The following is a 17,474-nucleotide window of genomic DNA, read 5'->3' as shown; positions in this document are numbered from 1 at the left end:
TTTATAAATAAAACGAACAATGCTGATATCCGTTTTATATTTATAACGGTACGAAAACAAAATTAAAAGTTAATTCTAAATATTATAAACAAAGCTCGCAGAGCATTTAACAGTGGGACTTTTATCACTCAACTTTATAGCTATAAATAAGATTTTAAAGTGAAAACCTTCACTTCGAAATTCTTCACAAACTACATAGAAAATAAAAACATTTCGTCTTTCGACATTTAATAGGCTTATCAACAACTTAAAAAACGTGTTAGAGTAGGGACACATTTTTTTTATTCTTTTCAAGTTAGCCCTGACTGCAATTTCACCTGATGGTAAGTGATGACACTTGCGGAACATTCTGTTGGACACGCTCGTAAGTTCTGTTGCGTTAGTTTTCGCCGGTACACATATATAGTATAAAACCTCGATTGTTATTACAAAATTTCCCCTTCCTTATGAAAGCCTTAGGGGAGCCGAAGATGGGATATTTGCAGCGAGCTGAGCAGATGAACATAAGAGAGTATACCTTGCACGTTGTTGAGTACCTCCACCAAGCATGAGCCCTTAATATTGGTGGGTACGTTTAGGGCAACCAAAAAAGAAAACTAACTTCAGAAATACTCAAACAGCACATCAGATTAAGATAAGATAGGTAGGTGAGTTGATAGCTAAAATGTGTGCATTTCAAAAATCTGACGATTTGAGCGTAACGTAAAGGAATGGGAGGGTCCCAAAATGAATATTTTACACGTTTTCGAAGATATTGATAAGCCTATAACATAAAAAAATATATTTACATACATTTATGTAATACTTATACTAGACATCTGATAGTTTACCAGGAAAGTTATCCAGGAATTTGAAAATTTGGTCATTTTATAGTTAACTTTGACGTGATCTTTCCGAATTTAAATTTTTGTGTAAGATCTGTTGTAGAAGGGAGGGGAGTCCAATACAAAGTTATACGCTAATATAATTATGCACAAATATTTTACACAAGAAATATACGAAAAACGGTGTTGAAGATTATTCATGTTTACCATGCTTACTCTATTACCGCAAGGTAATATGGAAATTAGTAGTAAGCCATAGCACATGTTAAAGTACTTTGCGCGGCATACACCGAAACTACTAAAATTACCGAAAAAAAATTAATGCGATGTAAATAATAGCAAATTTTCTCAACTTCAATTGCCTCTAAAACATTTTTGTCGTATATTGAGTCTGAAAGGAGATATCGTTAAATAACTATTTTTTAACGCGAGAAGCAAAGATATGCGATGGCAGTTGTAATTTGGAAAGAACACTCATCAATATATTATCACATTAGACATTATCTCTTAAAGAAAAATCAACCAATTGAGGCTGAGCCGAAATAAAACCAAAATACATCGTCCCAACACAACAAAAAAGGCCGATTTTTCCGGTTGGACCTTATTGGTTTATCTAATACATGTATATATATTGTTAAAAATCTCTTATTATTGATCATTAGCAAATCGTAGATTTTAAAAATCGTCAAATGCATGATTTGGCACTCATTCTGAAAGTGGTAAACAAAATAAATTTTTCCCTTCAATCACATGGCAAAAGCACGTTTTCAGTGATGAGATTCTCATACACCAACTTTCCATCGATATCTTTGAGTTCAACACTCGGTAAGACATCATTTTTTATGATTTTAACATGAAAAGGATCTTTGTTTAAAAATGTCTCTGTAAACTTTCCAGCGACAACTTTTTCATCAAGGCTGGAATTAATCGTGTATCCATATAAAGTAGCAGTTAACGTCGCAGTAGGTAATTTTAAATAATCATCATCAATTTCTCTCAAATTCTCCAATGACGTAACTTCTATTTTCCCATAATCGACATATTTAACTTTAACGAGCTTTTTGGCTTCACTGTATTGTAATACCATTGCCCGGTACCATTGACCGTCTTGTGGGAATAATACTAAACATGCCTTGTTCTCGTAAACGCCATTTATGGCAGGCTTATTACTGTCCTTTTGTAATTGTGCCTCCATCTCCGTATACATCACTGTAGTGTCATGATCCTGCATGACAATCAATTCCAACTTATTAATGTCATACAACACTTTTATATGACACAAAAATTCACTTTCCGTCATAGATGTGTATGTGACGTATCTTCCTATAGTACTCGTAGATTCCATTTCATCTTCCTGCATGATTTCATACCAATTTTTGCCATCTAGATCAAAAGGCCTCATCTGTACTTGCGACTCTACCGATTCAATGTCACTGTCTTCTATTATGTAATCTGGTCCGGAATTTGTTTCTGTGTTTGTTTCACTACCCTCAGTTGTTGGGATAAATTGTCGTACGACATTTCTAGCTTCGTCTGTGTATTCTGCCATTTCTAAATGTACCAGGTGATCGTTCAAGTAAAGTTCGCCGCATTTGAGTTCAATAGGTAAAATTCCCCCAATTGGCTCACCGGCCACTTTGACGAAGGTTTGTTTGTCTACAATGTTCTTATGAATAAAATCCAATGTCATTCGATCCCATTTTTTTCCTACAGGCCGAATGCCTTTGAGCATGCATTTGTACGCTTGTATCGGGATCGGATAAAGCGCAGTGCTCTTTCTAATATTTTCGAAAGCGCATTCATCCTCGTTCCCATAATCAATATAATGTATGGTGCAAGTCGATGTTTCGTAGTTGACTGCCACAACCCGGCCCCGGTGGAAACATTTGTCCAAAAAAAACATGGCGATACAAGGCTCGCCGACGGTCCACTTTACGTATTTCGCTTTGGGATCTGGGTCTTTAAAACGCGCATCTAGTCCGTTGCGGATCAAATCAAACGTCTCTTCCTGTGACACGTCGTGGAGGTAAATCACACCATTGTCATCGACAAATCTGAAATTAATTGTTTTACTCAGAAGTATGGATGGATGTATTGTGACTTCATAATAGGGATGATGACAATTTTTATAAAATTTTTAACATAACCTTTTAAACGTAATATTGGTTTCAAGGCAGTGCCATAAATGGGAAATAAACTTTGAAGAGCTTATAGCACCGCCTTCAAACCTATCAATAGAAAGGATATAGGTACGATATAGGGTATGATGTTATTTTTCGCTTTTTAGAGTAATGCATCTTTGAAGTCAGTTAATTTTTTTTGTTAGATTTTATTGTTAGTTGTTTATGTATTAAATCTATACTAATATTATAAAGCGGTGGTCTCAGGAACTACTGGTCCGATTTGAAAAACTCTTTCAGTGTTAGATAGCTCATTTATAGAGCAAGGCTAGTCTATACATATTATCACGCTAAGACCAATAGGAGCAGAGCGCTACTGAAGAATGTTTCAATATCGGTGTATTTTTTTCCTATTGAGAGCTGACGCTGCATAAACGGTTAAAGTTTCGCAAAAATCATGTATGACAGAATTATTTCCCTTTAAAAGTTAAAAAAGTCGCTGGCTTTCGCTATCGCTAGTCTATACTAATATTATAAAGCTGAAGAGTTTGTTTGTGTCAACGCGCTCATCTGAGGAACTACTGGTCCGATTTGAGAAACTCTTTCAGTGTTAGATAGCGCATTTATCGAGGAAGGCTATAGGCTATATTTTATCCCTATATTCCTTAGGGAACGGGAACCACGCGGGTGAAACTGCGCGGCGCCTACTAGTTAGTTAAGTGACATTATTTATCTGAAAATCATCAAAACAAAAATATGAAATAACAATCTTACGTTGGTGTGGCTGTGAATTCCTGACACTCAAGCGGCTTTGGAGGCAACCAGTCGGTTATGTATACCGTGTTCGAGCTATTCGGTTGTTCTTGCTTTTCCACATCTTCACATGTGGATTGACTGACTGACTGACTGTTGTTGGTTTCAGGTTCTGCGTCAACACTGAGGGGTTTCATTGGCATCGGCTCAATTTGTAGCCAGTCGTGAATGGATCCCGTAATATTCAAAAACGATAGTACATCGTCCCCAGCGGCAGAGTTACTGTCACCGGTTGTTGCCTGTAATCAATGTGATAAAACCTTAAAAATATAGAAACAGAACAACAGAACAGTTAAAATCTTAGCTTACTTTCTTCGTTCATTGACTTCCTTAGACTACTTGTTTAATATTTGTAGGCATTTGTATATAGTCAGGGATCTCTAGAACTTCATCTCGATAGCTAACTGAGTTACCAAGAAATGAAAATTTCAGAGCGTCGGAACGAGATAATGTACCACGCAATTTGTAGGACAATGTGGCTGTTAAATTGTTCAACTATTAATTAAGCAACAGTAAAAAAAACAGCTGGTTAGTAACAACTTTTAATAAATTCGTTATTGATATAAGTTGGGAGGAGGGTAGAGTAACATACGTTGTTGCTAACTAGATGTTTTTTTTTACTATTGATTAATTAATAGTTATACAACTTATAACAGTCACAATGTCCTACAAATTGCGTGGTACATTATCACGTAAAGACGACCTGAAATTTTGATTTTAGTTAGCTACCAGAATCAAGAATTTTCGTAAATAAAAAAGTTGATCGTCTCATCGAGACGAAGCTAATCACGAAAAATTAGCTTGTTAGTAATCCGGTGTATAAAAGTTCTAGGGATCCCTGACTAATGGGAATGGTCAGGTATGAAGATAAACAGATCTAGAAAAGTGTGTTATGGTACGCGTGCACAGATCTGCAATGTACGTATCGCATTTTTTTTTTTTTTTAATTAGCTCTTGACTACAATCTCACCTGATGGTAAGTGATGATGCAATCTAAGATGGAAGCGGGCTAACTTGTTAGGAGGAGGATGAAAATCCAAACCCCTTTCGGTTTCTACACGGCATCGTACTGGAACGCTAAATCGCTTGGCGGTACGTCTTTACCGGTAGGGTGGTAACTAGCCACGGCCGAAGCCTCCCACCAGCCAGACCTGGACAAATTAAGAAAATCTCAATCTGCCCAACCGGAGATCGAACCCAGGACCTCCGTCTTGTAAATCCACCGCGCATACCACTGCGCCACAGAGGCCGTCAGAAGGCGGAGGCATCAAACGGATCGTAGTATTCTTTGTATAGTACGTGGAGGCACCGTCAACGCCACCCGCTAGCGTCACGGGCCATAAGATGACCGTTTTTTATGACATTCAACTACACAAACCGGCATTTTTAGGGAGTTCTTTACACGACGAAAACGATTACAACAATGAAACATCGATTCTGTAGCAACAGTTTTTATAAACGCGTTAGATCATTGATCTTTACTAGATGGGTAACGGATAGCAAGGCAGGTCCTGTTATTAATGGTCGATGGATGCGACACATCAGAAGCTATCACGACATGTAACAACACATGTGCAAACGTTGCCATACAAAATGTAAGGTACCGATTCTGTTCCACGACACGACTCGTCAGACAAATATAATTCTGCCTTATGGTAGGGTGTCACGCGGGCGTCCGCTAGTAATATAATAATTATGATATACTAGCGGACGCCCGCGACTTCGTCCGCGTGAAACTCGATGTAAACTTTCAACTACGTCTACCTTAACCCTACCCTACCCTACCCTTACCCTACCCCTACCCTACGTTGAAATTTTTCCTGAATTTTCTTCGCTATAAACCTCACGGAGCCCGAGACCTCTTCAACGAATGCAAAACCGTGGAAATCGGTTCGTGCGTTCTGGAGTTATAGCGTCAGGAAGGAAAACCCGACTTATTTTTATATAGTAGATTGCATAATATGTATTCGTATTTTACCTCCTCCTTCGGAATTTGGTTCAACTTGTCCGGCAAAGCCAATCCCTGTTCAATGATTTTTTTATTCAGACACCGCCATTCCGATGTGTCGGGCTCCAGTGCGCCGCCCGGTGTCGTGTGATACACCCACAGTTCCACGGGCATGCTTTTGCCTTTGAAGTCACCGACTTTGGTGATATACAGTCTCTGGTACACGTCTATCAACTCTTTGAGGTACTCCTTGGTCATCGACGGCCAGTCGTCGCCGCCTGCAGGAATGACTCCAGACAAGTGGCACAAGATGGCGGCGTCGCCAACCGCAGTGAACTGTCGGTCTAGTTCTCTCAAGCCTGAGAGGGGCACGCGTTCTGTACAGCCGAAGTCTGAGTAGAACACCTACAATATAATATAAATAATTTATTTGGTAGCACAACTCATAACTACATAATAACCTTATACATTATTATTACTATTATTTGCATACAGGGTTACAGGTTAAGTCGACCTAGATCCTGTAGCTTCCATCATTTCTAATTTTTGTATGGGGTAGGGTCTTACCCAAAAGTTAAGAATTTTTAAGTTATGACACATTTAAGATTTTTAGAAAAAAAACCGACTTTTTGTCCATTATCCATGTTTTTCGCGATTTTGTTGCGATTTGCGATTTGTTGCGATTTTTGAGTTCTAGATGAGTTGTTTCATTATTATAATCACTAAAACAGTAGCTATATGAATCAACTCGGCTGTAGCAGACGATTGAAATTTTAAAATGGAACAATTTAGTTGAAAATATTATTTTCTTTTTATAATTTGTAAAATAACGAAACAACTCATCTAGAATGCAAAAATCGCAAAGAGAAATAAAATAAAGACACAAATTTGCGAAAAACATGGTTAATGGACAAAAAGTCGGATTTTTTTCTAAAAATCTTAAATGTGCCATAACTTAAAAATTCTCAATTTTGGGGTAGGGTCTTCCATACAAAAATTAGTCAGAAATGATGAAAACTAGAACCCCCTAAAGGATCTAGGTCGACTTAACCTGTAACCCTGTATATGAATATTATTGCCGTGCCGAGCCGTGATAGCCCAGTGGATATAACCTCTGTCTCCGATTCCGGAGGGTGTGGGTTCGAATCCGGTCCGGGGCATGTACCTCCAACTTTTCAGTTGTGTGGATTTTAAGAAAGTAAATATCACGTGTCTCAAACGGTGATGGAAAACATCGTGAGGAAACCTGCATACCAGAGAATTTTCTCAATTCTCTGCGTGTGTGAAGTCTGCCAATCCGCATTGGGCCAGCGTGGTGGACTATTGGCCTAGCCCCTCTCATTCTGAGAGGGGACTCGAGCTCACCAGTGAGACGAATATGGGTTGATAATGAATGCTATAACATTTTTTACACATTCTTTTTATTGTATTTTTTCTATAAATAGTGAGACATTAAAGAGTAGAAAATAAATGAGAGCGCTGCTGTAGTCACCTATTGTCGTTCCTCTGGTAACCCTGTTCTTTCATACACTTATGACTACAACTACCTTGAAACTTGATATTCATTGACATTTTTTTTCAATTTCCTTATACATAGATAATATTAAGTTTTTATTTTAAATAAGATGACTTGTGAAAAAAAAATATACTTTATTATATACTATATTATTTATATAATATAATAAAGTATATTTTCCGTTAAAAAATATTTGTTATGCAGTTCGGTTCCTATAAGTGGACTTGTCAACACCTTGAAGTTATGGGAAATACTCCGCAGCAACCTGTTTAAATGTTACCGTTAAATTGTAAAATACGGTAGTTTATAATCTCACTCGTGATATTATAATCTACCGTCATATTGTAAACTGAAAATACTGATTACAATTTGACGTGTTAGTTTTCGGTATATTATAATCTATCGGAAGTGAAACCGGTAAATTGTCAATCAGGATAATTGTACCATAGGATCAATATAAAATTAGGATAAATATAAAAATATTACAGCGGGCATAATAAATATACAATGGACAAATCAAAGAAAAAAGAAAAATAAAATCGGAGGGGTAACCAGTGCGTTTCCTATTTTTTTAAAACACTTAATTTTAAACAGTGTTCTTCCATTAGTAAAATGTTGTTATTGTTGATTATATAACTGTAAATTTTGGTCAAATCTAAAGTTAGGTAAAGTTAGGTTAAAACACAACAATTCGGGTGATACGTGATGTCGCAATTCTTGAAGTATTTTATTTGATTGACATATGTTTCATTCCTAACTCTGTGGACACAGAACGGTCTGCTGTAAGGTCGACCAATCATGGGCAAGTTCGGACAGTTGACGTTCCAAGATTGCAATTTAATGGTTTCACTTCCAATAGATTTTAATATACCGAAAACTAACACGTCAAATTGCAATCAGTATTTTTAGTTGACAATATGACGGCAGATTATAATATCACCGGTGATATTATAAACTAACGTATTTTACAATATAACGGTGACATATTATATAAAAAAACTAACCTTGGCGCTGTCGTCTTCGATCGCGAGTACAGATGCGCGTCGCCACGTGCGCGATTGCGTACATATAGTGCAGCATCGGTCTCCGACTTGCCACTCCTTGTTCTCACCACTGTTATTCGTCACATCCGCGTAATGCTGTTGTATCTTCTCAAACAGCTCGTGGAACAGCTTCTTCTGGTGTACCAGAGACACGTAGATCAGTCCCGGCGATTGGTAGTTCACAACCTTGGCTTCTATTCTCAACGGCCCTTTGTCTCTCACTTCTACCCTCTTTTTGGGTATCGGTTTGTTCTGCTGAAGAATAGTGATTGCGTTTTGCTTCTTAGGTGCCTTTTTTGGTTTCTCCAATGGGTCCTTGTTGTTGTGAACGAGTTCTTCCATTGGAGACTTGTTGTTGAACATATACAGCCTGTTAAAAGTCAAGATTATTATTATAAGAAAATTGACTTTACTCTATCTGCCATATTTATACATATCACCGTAAAATTGTAAATAATGTTGGCTGGTGGTAGGCTTCAGACATGGCGAAAGACCACCCTACCGGCAAAGACGTACCACCAAGCGAAACCGAAAGGGGTGTGGATTTTATCCAACTCCTAACAAGTTAGCCCGCTTCTATCTTAGATTGCATCATCACTTACCATCAGGTGAAATTGTAGTCAGGGGTAACATGTAAAGATTAAAAAAGAAAGATTACAATCTATCTCGCGAGATTGGAACTGTCGAAAGATTGTGTCGAAAGATTGTTAACCGCAACATACTGCATACAATTTAACGTGTTATTATTCAGTAAGTAAGTAGTATACAAATAATTAAAAAAACCTAACCTATTTATTAGTTTCTGAGCCACTCAAGTTCCGGTTCTTTGGAGTATGTTGCGGTTTACAATCTCGCGAGATAGATTATAATCTAAACCTTAAGTAGGTAAACAACTACTACATAAAGTTTACCTTACTTTGAGTATGGAAGTTTAAATCTTAATCCATCTTTATCATTATGGCTGTATGAGTAATAAATATAAGTACTGGTAGTTCTTACCCATAAGTGTATGCAAATTTTCGGTTCACCATCAATTCGTTGATACAGACAATATTATCTTCTTCAGAGTTGTCAAAAAGTATAACACCGACAGATTCATGTGATCGATTATCTTCAACGTGCAACTCTAGTGGTCGTTCTTTGAATGTTTGCAAGAACTCTCCCGATTGTGGACTCCATTTCTTGTTGATTGGTTTTATACCGACCAAATGACACTGTGTGGCCTGAAATTTAAAAAAAAAATAATATCAAAAATTAAACAATATATACCTTCCTAAACAAAAACCGGCCAAGTGCGTGTCGACCCACGGGCAGTGTAGAGTTCCGTAGTTAAAGATCATCCTCACTTTGCATGTAGGTAAGGAACCATAAAAAGTATTTTTGTTTTTTAAAAGACATGAGCCTTTATTGTTTATAATTTATAAGCAGGTCGAAAGTATTTTTTGCCGATATAAGATAGAAATTGCTGTTTAGAAAATAATTTTCAGAAATTTCGGAACCCGCATTAATGACAAATATTTTTTTGATTCGCTCTCTTGTCTACAAATTAAACACAGACAATATAGTAAAAGTATTCAAAACAGCCAATAAAAATAAGTGGATTTGTATTCACATCCAATGTAAGCTGTCAATGTCATGAAATATTGTCAAATGTCAATATGACACACGTAAAAAGGAAACATTAAATCAGGCAAGGAACAAAACAATTCTTTAAATTGCTTAATAGTCGATTTATACGAACGCGACTACGCGAAGATCATTGACAATCTGTCAGGGTGTGAATTGCGACCATGTTTCTATGATAAAAATTCTTAATTAATGTTGTCAGTAATGAAAAAATTGCATTACTACGGAACCCTAAAAAGCACGCGCGCGCGCCGCCCCGACAGCTCCTGCACCGCCCCGCACCGGCACCGCGTACAGTATACAGTGGCACACATACGAGCGCTTTGAGCGTGGTGAACTTGGCGTGCAGACGGCGCAGCTGGTCGCAGCGCACCAGCAGCCGCTCGCCCGAGTCGCACAGCAGCACGCGCGCGCGCCGCCCCGACAGCTCCTGCACCACACCGCGCGCCCACACCGTGCCCATGCCGCGCCCAGACACAAGTACCGCGTACGCTGCGTCTAAAAATCAAAAATCAAAACTTGGATGAAGATTATAGTAATCTTAATATTTAAATACGTAAAGGCCATTCATCACGATATCTCGAAAGCCGCTTTACGTACAAAGTTGAAATATGGCAGTGAGGGAGATCATGTCAGGATGTTTGTAAAATTAATAAGGGTAAGGGTAAGGGTGAGCTGTGATAGCCCAGTGGATATGACCCGTGCCTCCGATTCCGGAGAGTGTGGGTTCGAATCCGGTCCGGGGCATGTACCTCCAACTTTTAAGTTGTGTGCATTTTAAGAAATTAAATATCACGTGTCTCAATCGGTGAAGGAAAACATCGTGAGGAAACCTACATACCAGAGAATTATCTTAATTCTCTGCGTGTGTTAAGTCTGCCAATCCGCATTGGGCCAGCGTGGTGGACTATTGGCCTAACCCCTCTCATTCTGAGAGGAGACTCGAGTTCAGCAGTGAGCCGAATATGGGTTGATGACGAAGGGTAAGGGTATATGCGATTATTACTTTCGGATACTTCTACAATATTGCTTTACTATTAGCATACTCTCAATATACAAACAATATAAAAAAACTTTCATCATCCCTATTCAGTTATTTCAAGTAGGCTTTACTATTTGTAAAAACTACAACCTCATCAGAAGGCAGGTTCTGCGAGAAGAGTTGAAGAAATATGGCTTGATAATGATCATCGTCATTATCAAATGGGGAAATGTATGTGTAATGTAATAATGTATTTGGCTGAAATTTGGAAGAGATAGATTATACTCTGGATTACCAATTTTATCCCCGCAAAATCTCTGCTTCCCATGGAATTTGTAAGCAACTGAATTTCACGTGAAGTCACAGGTGTCTTCTAGTCTTTGGTTAATACATGTGAATGAGGTAATAATGATAAGAAAAACGCAATGAATTAGGAACTTCCTTCTTTTTCTGAAGTCAGTTAATTAAAGGCACACAGACAACTTACCCTTTTCAGGCAAATATACACTTCCTTTGCTATCGCCTGTACGGTATTCTCTATTCATATCTTCACACAATTTTTCATAAGGATGATGGCACTGGAAGTAACATTAAAATAATAATGAAATCAGTTTTTATCCTTCATTTTAACACACTTTTACTTTCAAGCAATTAAAAATCTTGAATTCATGTTAAATTTTGCAAAGTTATTAAAAACCGATACAATAACTTTAAATGTTCATCTCGTTATTCATTTACTTTAACTTCTTTTATTCTATATAGCTTGGCAAATTAGTTCGTAACACTCCCGATGAACCGCGCGGGCCGGGAGGGGTAGTGCGGTTCTTCCCTCTGCCCCGCGCGCACGACCCGCCCGCGCAGTCCTTTCCCCCCGTCGCCCGCATATCATGAGAGTGTCATCAACGAACTTGCCAAGCTAGGTATAGGATTGGCGTTTAAAAAGAAATAAAAGTAGGTAATTTGCACCTGCTATATTAAAAGGACCTTCTGTTAATGTAGGGTGCAAATTACTATTATTATTACTGCGCGCAAAAATATTAAAAATAAACAACTTTTTTAACATAAGATGATTTTCCAAAAAAAAAAAAAAAATAAAAGAATACATATATTTAAAAAAAAAAATTTTATTCATTATTTAATCATTTTATTGTTAAATTTTGGGGTGGTAACTATTATTATCGAGCATCATATGCCTTTAAAACGACGGCCGATAACATGATTGTTCTTTTTTTAAGCAGTTGTATTTTTGTTAAATAATTAAAATATTTACTTTTATTTGAAAAAAATATTTTTTTTTTATAATCTTATTTTTACTTTTATTTGAAAAAAATATATTTTTTTATAATCTTATTTTAGCTTTTATATTAATAAATATTTTTTTAAATAATCTTGGATCATAAGGACATGTTTATTAGCACCATACATACCTTTCTGACAAAGAAGACATCTGGGCTCTCCACGTGGGTAATGACCACATCCTCAATAGAATTTTGTTTGTAATCATTGGTAACATATATTTTTGGGTTTTCACAGAGAGTCATCATTTTTGGGTACTGAAATAAAATTGAAACAATAACAAATAAATTATACTACAAAAATGTCAACATATTATAGACGCGAAAGTACTGAACGGATTATCTAATACATCCGAATATTTCATTACAAACTAGCGGACGCCAATGAAACTCAATGTAAACTTTCAACTACCCCTACCCCTTCAATTTTTTATTTTTTTTGTGTTCTAAGAACCTTTTCCTGACAATAACAAACACATAAAAAAATATTGAAATCGGTACAGCCGTTCACACGTGATGCCGTGACTAAGGGATATCTGGATTTATTTTTATATAATACTAATATTATAAAGCTGAAGAGTTTGTTTGTTTGTTTGTTTAATTGAATCTCGGGAACTAGGTACTGGTCCGATTTGAAAAATTCTTTCAGTGTTAGATAGTCCATTTATCGAAGAAGGCTATAGGCCTATATATTATTACGCTGAAACGAATAGGAACGGAGCACTAATGGAGAATGTTTTGAAATCAGGGGATTGTATCCTACTGAGAGAGATTTCGTTGCGCGCGCTGCATAAACGGTTAAAGTTTCGCAAAAATCATGTATGACAGAATTGTTCTCCTTTAAAAGTTCTAAAAAAAAGTCCACGACAGTATATGTCTATCTTTTATATTTTAGCAGATATAGTAAGTACCCTTTGTACTTTAATAAATCATTTAAATCATATGCGAAGGTATTACATTATTTATACAACGAAACTTAAATCCTTATCAAAATGAATTATCTACTTAATAATCGAGATAATATTATTCTACCAAGAGAATATTTATACGGTAGAGTGGTAACTAGCCACGGCCGAAGCCTCCCACGTGCTAAAAATATAGAGAAAAGAAGAAAGACAGACAAGTAAAAGCCAACAATGTTTCCCGTGTTAGGCTGAAAGGCGGGTACACGGACAACAAGGCGACAGGTAAGAGTCCGGCACTACCTAACTCGGCTAGGTGTCCATGAGGATTTCCCCGTCTGTATACAAAAAAAAAGACAAAAATATTGAATACTAGCGGACGCCCGCGACTCCGTCTGCGTGGAATTTAGTTTTTCACAAATCCCTCGGGAACCATGGATTTTTCCGGGATAAAAAGTAGCCTATGTGATAATCCATGCTATAATATATCTCAATACCAAATTTCAGTTAATTCGGTTCAGTAGTCGAGGCGTGAAAGAGTAGTAGAGCGTTAATGGATTAACGCATAGGCTTTAAAAAATTTGGAATGGAAAGCCAAATCGCTTCAGTAGTAGCGGCGTTAAAGAGTAACAAACATCCATCCAAACTTTCGCGTTTATAATATATATTGGTTTTGATATATTGATATAATATATATTGAATATTGACTATTAACTATATCTGCATTAGAGACTCACCGTCAGGTTACTATTGGGCATGCGCGCAAAGCCTTGGAAAGCGAGCGCGTGCGCAACGCTCACTCCGCCCTCGAATGTAGTTATATCGCATTCCACTCTCAATATGCCGTCGTCCACAGAGAGAATGCGCCGGATATACATGACAGCTCGCTTGCTGAAATATACAAATACACACATAAAAAAAAATAATAAAAAAAATTCAACCGACTTCCAACTCATAAATTAATTTTAACTAAAAAGCAAAAAATAACATCTTACCTATGTGCTACCTTCTGATCAGTTTGAAGGCGGTGCCAAAAAAGTATGTTTTAATTCAAGCCGTTTAAATTTTAAATTAAAACACGACACTGGATTAGCACGCCTTCAAACTGATCAGAAGGTAGCACATAGGTAAGATGTTAATTTTTTTCTTTTATTTATAATAAGCCTTTATTACTGCTGATTGGTTACATTTATATCTATTCTTACTTGTAATACAATACTATTAATATTTAATTAGCAGCTTATTTCTCGACGTAGGTCTGTCTCTTCTAGAGATCTTCTACAACCTCACAAAGAGCAATGAATGCTGACAAAATTTTTTATATGTGTTATACTTATACAAAAAAAAGTGATTTTTTTCTCATTATAATTCAATTATTATATTAATTAATTTTAATTCGATAATATAATAGGTAAATAAAGCAAAACGAGATTATTGTTAAATGAAAAAATGACGGCAACATCGAAAATGGATAGCTTAAAAAACTTTCTATTTTTCTTGATATTGTCCATTTAATATTCGAATTAATTTTGACAGAACAAAAGAATAAATTATGTAAACCAGAAGATTGGCAATTAAGTTGAAAAATGTAATGGAAATACCGATTTATAACTGTCTGCTAAAAATACTCGCTACACTGACTTCTGACCATCTGTGAGGTGTTTCGTAGTATAGTTTTTTTTAGTCTATATAAATAGCGTCAAAAAATTTTCAAACTCGCTTTAGAAATGAAAGAGTAACAAATATACAAACAAACTCATTGTCACTTTTGTAAAATGGATTAATATATAGGTCAATAATAAAAAACAAATACGACATCGTTTGGATCAAGCCGCGTTGCAAGAACCAGTTCATGGCTAAAGGCCCCGTATAACTCACTTGTCGATTATTTTCTGGATGAGCAAGGCGGCATCGTTACTCCAGTTGTCGATCGGCTGGCAGTTGGCTAGACAGCATTCGATGGCCAGCGGGGGCGGCGATTGCAATCGAGCCACGGGAATGAGACGCAATCTGTGTTGAATAAAAAACATCGACTACAATAAAGTAAGAAAGAAAGAAAATAAATTTATTCAAATCTATAAGTTACAGACAGTCAGTACCCTATCCTTATGTCAGCATGTCTGTCTGTAAAAAGACAGGGTGTACAGCTTAGCATATGCCATAGTATCCCCGAAGGTCATGAAATTATATCGATCAAGTCATCAATATTCTCTTTCAGTGCGCTTTCATTTGAGACCCAACTCGAATATATTTGCAGACACTCAGTTATTCTTCCCTATTTTTACCCCCCAGAACTTTTAACGGCTCAACCGATTTTCATCAAACATGTCTAAGAACACTCCCCATAAGTCACCTTTTATTAAAAAAAAACTAAATTGAAATCGCTACATCCGATCGGGAGCTATGGTGCCACAGACAGACTGACAGACAGACACGTCAAACTTATAACATCCCTTTTTTGCGTCGAGGGGTTAAAATGACAGTTGTCCGCGCAGGTACAATTTAAAACAAGTGTTAGGCGCTTGCTCCTCTTGGTTGCCCTGTACATTAAATACGAGTATCTTCTTCCTTCTGGGTCGTTTCCGCAATTGGCCATGTGATTGGCCGTTGTACGTGTAAATACGAGTGTGTATTTAAAAAAGAAAAATCGTACGCGATTGTAATGGCGTCAACATGTTACCAGTGGCATCTCTTATAACTTCACTAACACTCGAAAACGTTGCTGAGCGTAGTTCTTTTTTTTATTCAATGACAAGCTAGTCCTTGACTGCGATTTCACGTGATGTTAAATGACGGTGCAGTCTAAGATGCAAGCGGGTTAACTTAGACGAGGTACAGATTTATTCTACCCATAGTTCTGACGGTTTCATCGCATCGCACCGGAACGCTAAATCACTTGGCGGTATGTCTTTGCCGGTTGGGTGGTTACATAAATATAATGTAATGTGTAATGTAAGCGTTTAATCCATTAATTATTATGGGACACCGTAGATATAAAATGTAAAAAACAAAGGTTAAGGTTAGTGAACAAATTCTTGAATGGCAAACCTAGTTTATATCAAATAAATTGCAACTCAAAACTTACCCGAATAGGTATAGAATAGGCACCCACCCATGTAAGACTGATACACGACTATTAGATAGTGATACTACACAAGATTGTCATTTTCATTTGAATATGTAAGTGCTGACCAAGTAATGTAAGATGAAATACAATCTAGAGTACAATTCAGCATTACAGTGAAAAACAAATGCTAAGCTCAGCTGATGTAAGTTATGCATAATTGACACAGCAACGATTTTGTTTATTAAACAGAGTTATACAGAGTGTCCCATAAATATTACGACATACTCTATAAAGTGATAGCTGACATCAAGGCTTACTAAAATAACACAATACATGTTAGCCAAAATTTTACGATTTTTAAGTTATAGATATTGATTTTTGTACAAAACACAAAAATTCCTATCTTCAGTGGAATTTAGTCGTTCCATGTGCTGAAAAATTACTTAAACGTTTATTTTATACTTGGTAATTATTTTTGAATAGTTGTATCAGCCAATGAAACTTTAGTTTTTTCTTCTACAAATTGAGTTTTTTTCCAAAAAATGGGACTAATTACTTTTTTTATGTTTAACGAATTTTTCGGTTGTACTTTTGTACATCTAGCTTAAAAAATATAAGTCTTTATTTTACCAGGTCTTGATATCTGCTATCACCCTATAGAGTATATCGTAATATTTACGGGACAGCCTGTATATACCTGGTTAGGTAAATGAGTGTAAGCAAAAGTTATAAAAATATGAAGGTTAATTTGCTTCTAAATATTTTTGGGAGTTATGTGTATTTCTTTTTTCACCACCTTTTAGACGTAATTGCATAAGATATTTTATTTGACTTAGGTACAAGTCTATTTTAATAATATTGTAATTAATAAATAAAAATAAAATAAAAATAGTACACTCACTCGTCGATTGAAACAATTTCAGTGTTGCCAAAGTCAATGCAGAACACTTTATACAGTGGCTTGTCCGTACTCCGGTCATCGACGCCATCGATGCGGCACCGGTGCCACATGGCGTCGGCTTTGATGTGCACCAAATACACTTTGCCTACAACAAAATACATTACGAATAGATCTCATGTGTACACTGTTATAAGTCCTTATTATTACATTTAAATGAAACTAGCCACGAGGTTTCACCCTCGTAGTTCCCGTTCCCGTGAGAATACGGGAATAAAATATATCATAGAACACTCACAAATAACGTGGCTTTCTAGTGGTAAAAGGCTTTTCAAAATCTAGATCCAGAGAGTACCTACAACACCACAAACTTTACCTTTTTTTTAAATACAAAAATAAACAAAAAAAAAATACCACAAACTTAACCTCTTTGTAATATT

At 36.5% G+C, this 17,474-nt stretch overlaps 1 protein-coding gene across 1 annotated transcript in view; it reads right to left on the bottom strand.

Moving 5' to 3' along the window:
• Nucleotides 1-20: 20 nt before the first annotated feature.
• The window catches only part of LOC112043641 (RING finger protein 17), a 33,724-nt gene continuing 16,270 nt past the window's right edge, over nt 21-17,474 (bottom strand). The window contains exons 14-24 of the mRNA XM_024079149.2: nt 17,038-17,182; nt 14,948-15,079; nt 13,807-13,960; nt 12,300-12,425; nt 11,360-11,450; nt 10,207-10,388; nt 9,264-9,487; nt 8,226-8,634; nt 5,736-6,110; nt 3,719-3,996; nt 21-2,878 (exon numbers count right to left, since the gene is read on the bottom strand). Of these exons, the coding sequence (XP_023934917.1) occupies nt 1,567-2,878; nt 3,719-3,996; nt 5,736-6,110; nt 8,226-8,634; nt 9,264-9,487; nt 10,207-10,388; nt 11,360-11,450; nt 12,300-12,425; nt 13,807-13,960; nt 14,948-15,079; nt 17,038-17,182 (3,428 nt within the window). The 3' untranslated portion in view covers nt 21-1,566. The remainder of the gene's footprint in view (nt 2,879-3,718; nt 3,997-5,735; nt 6,111-8,225; nt 8,635-9,263; nt 9,488-10,206; nt 10,389-11,359; nt 11,451-12,299; nt 12,426-13,806; nt 13,961-14,947; nt 15,080-17,037; nt 17,183-17,474) is intronic.

The sequence above is a fragment of the Bicyclus anynana genome, chromosome 10, assembly GCF_947172395.1.
Source record: "Bicyclus anynana chromosome 10, ilBicAnyn1.1, whole genome shotgun sequence".
Taxonomy (NCBI): Eukaryota; Metazoa; Arthropoda; class Insecta; order Lepidoptera; family Nymphalidae; genus Bicyclus; species Bicyclus anynana.
The sequence above is the reverse complement of the archived record's forward strand: the minus strand, read 5'-3'. Positions and strand labels throughout refer to the sequence as shown.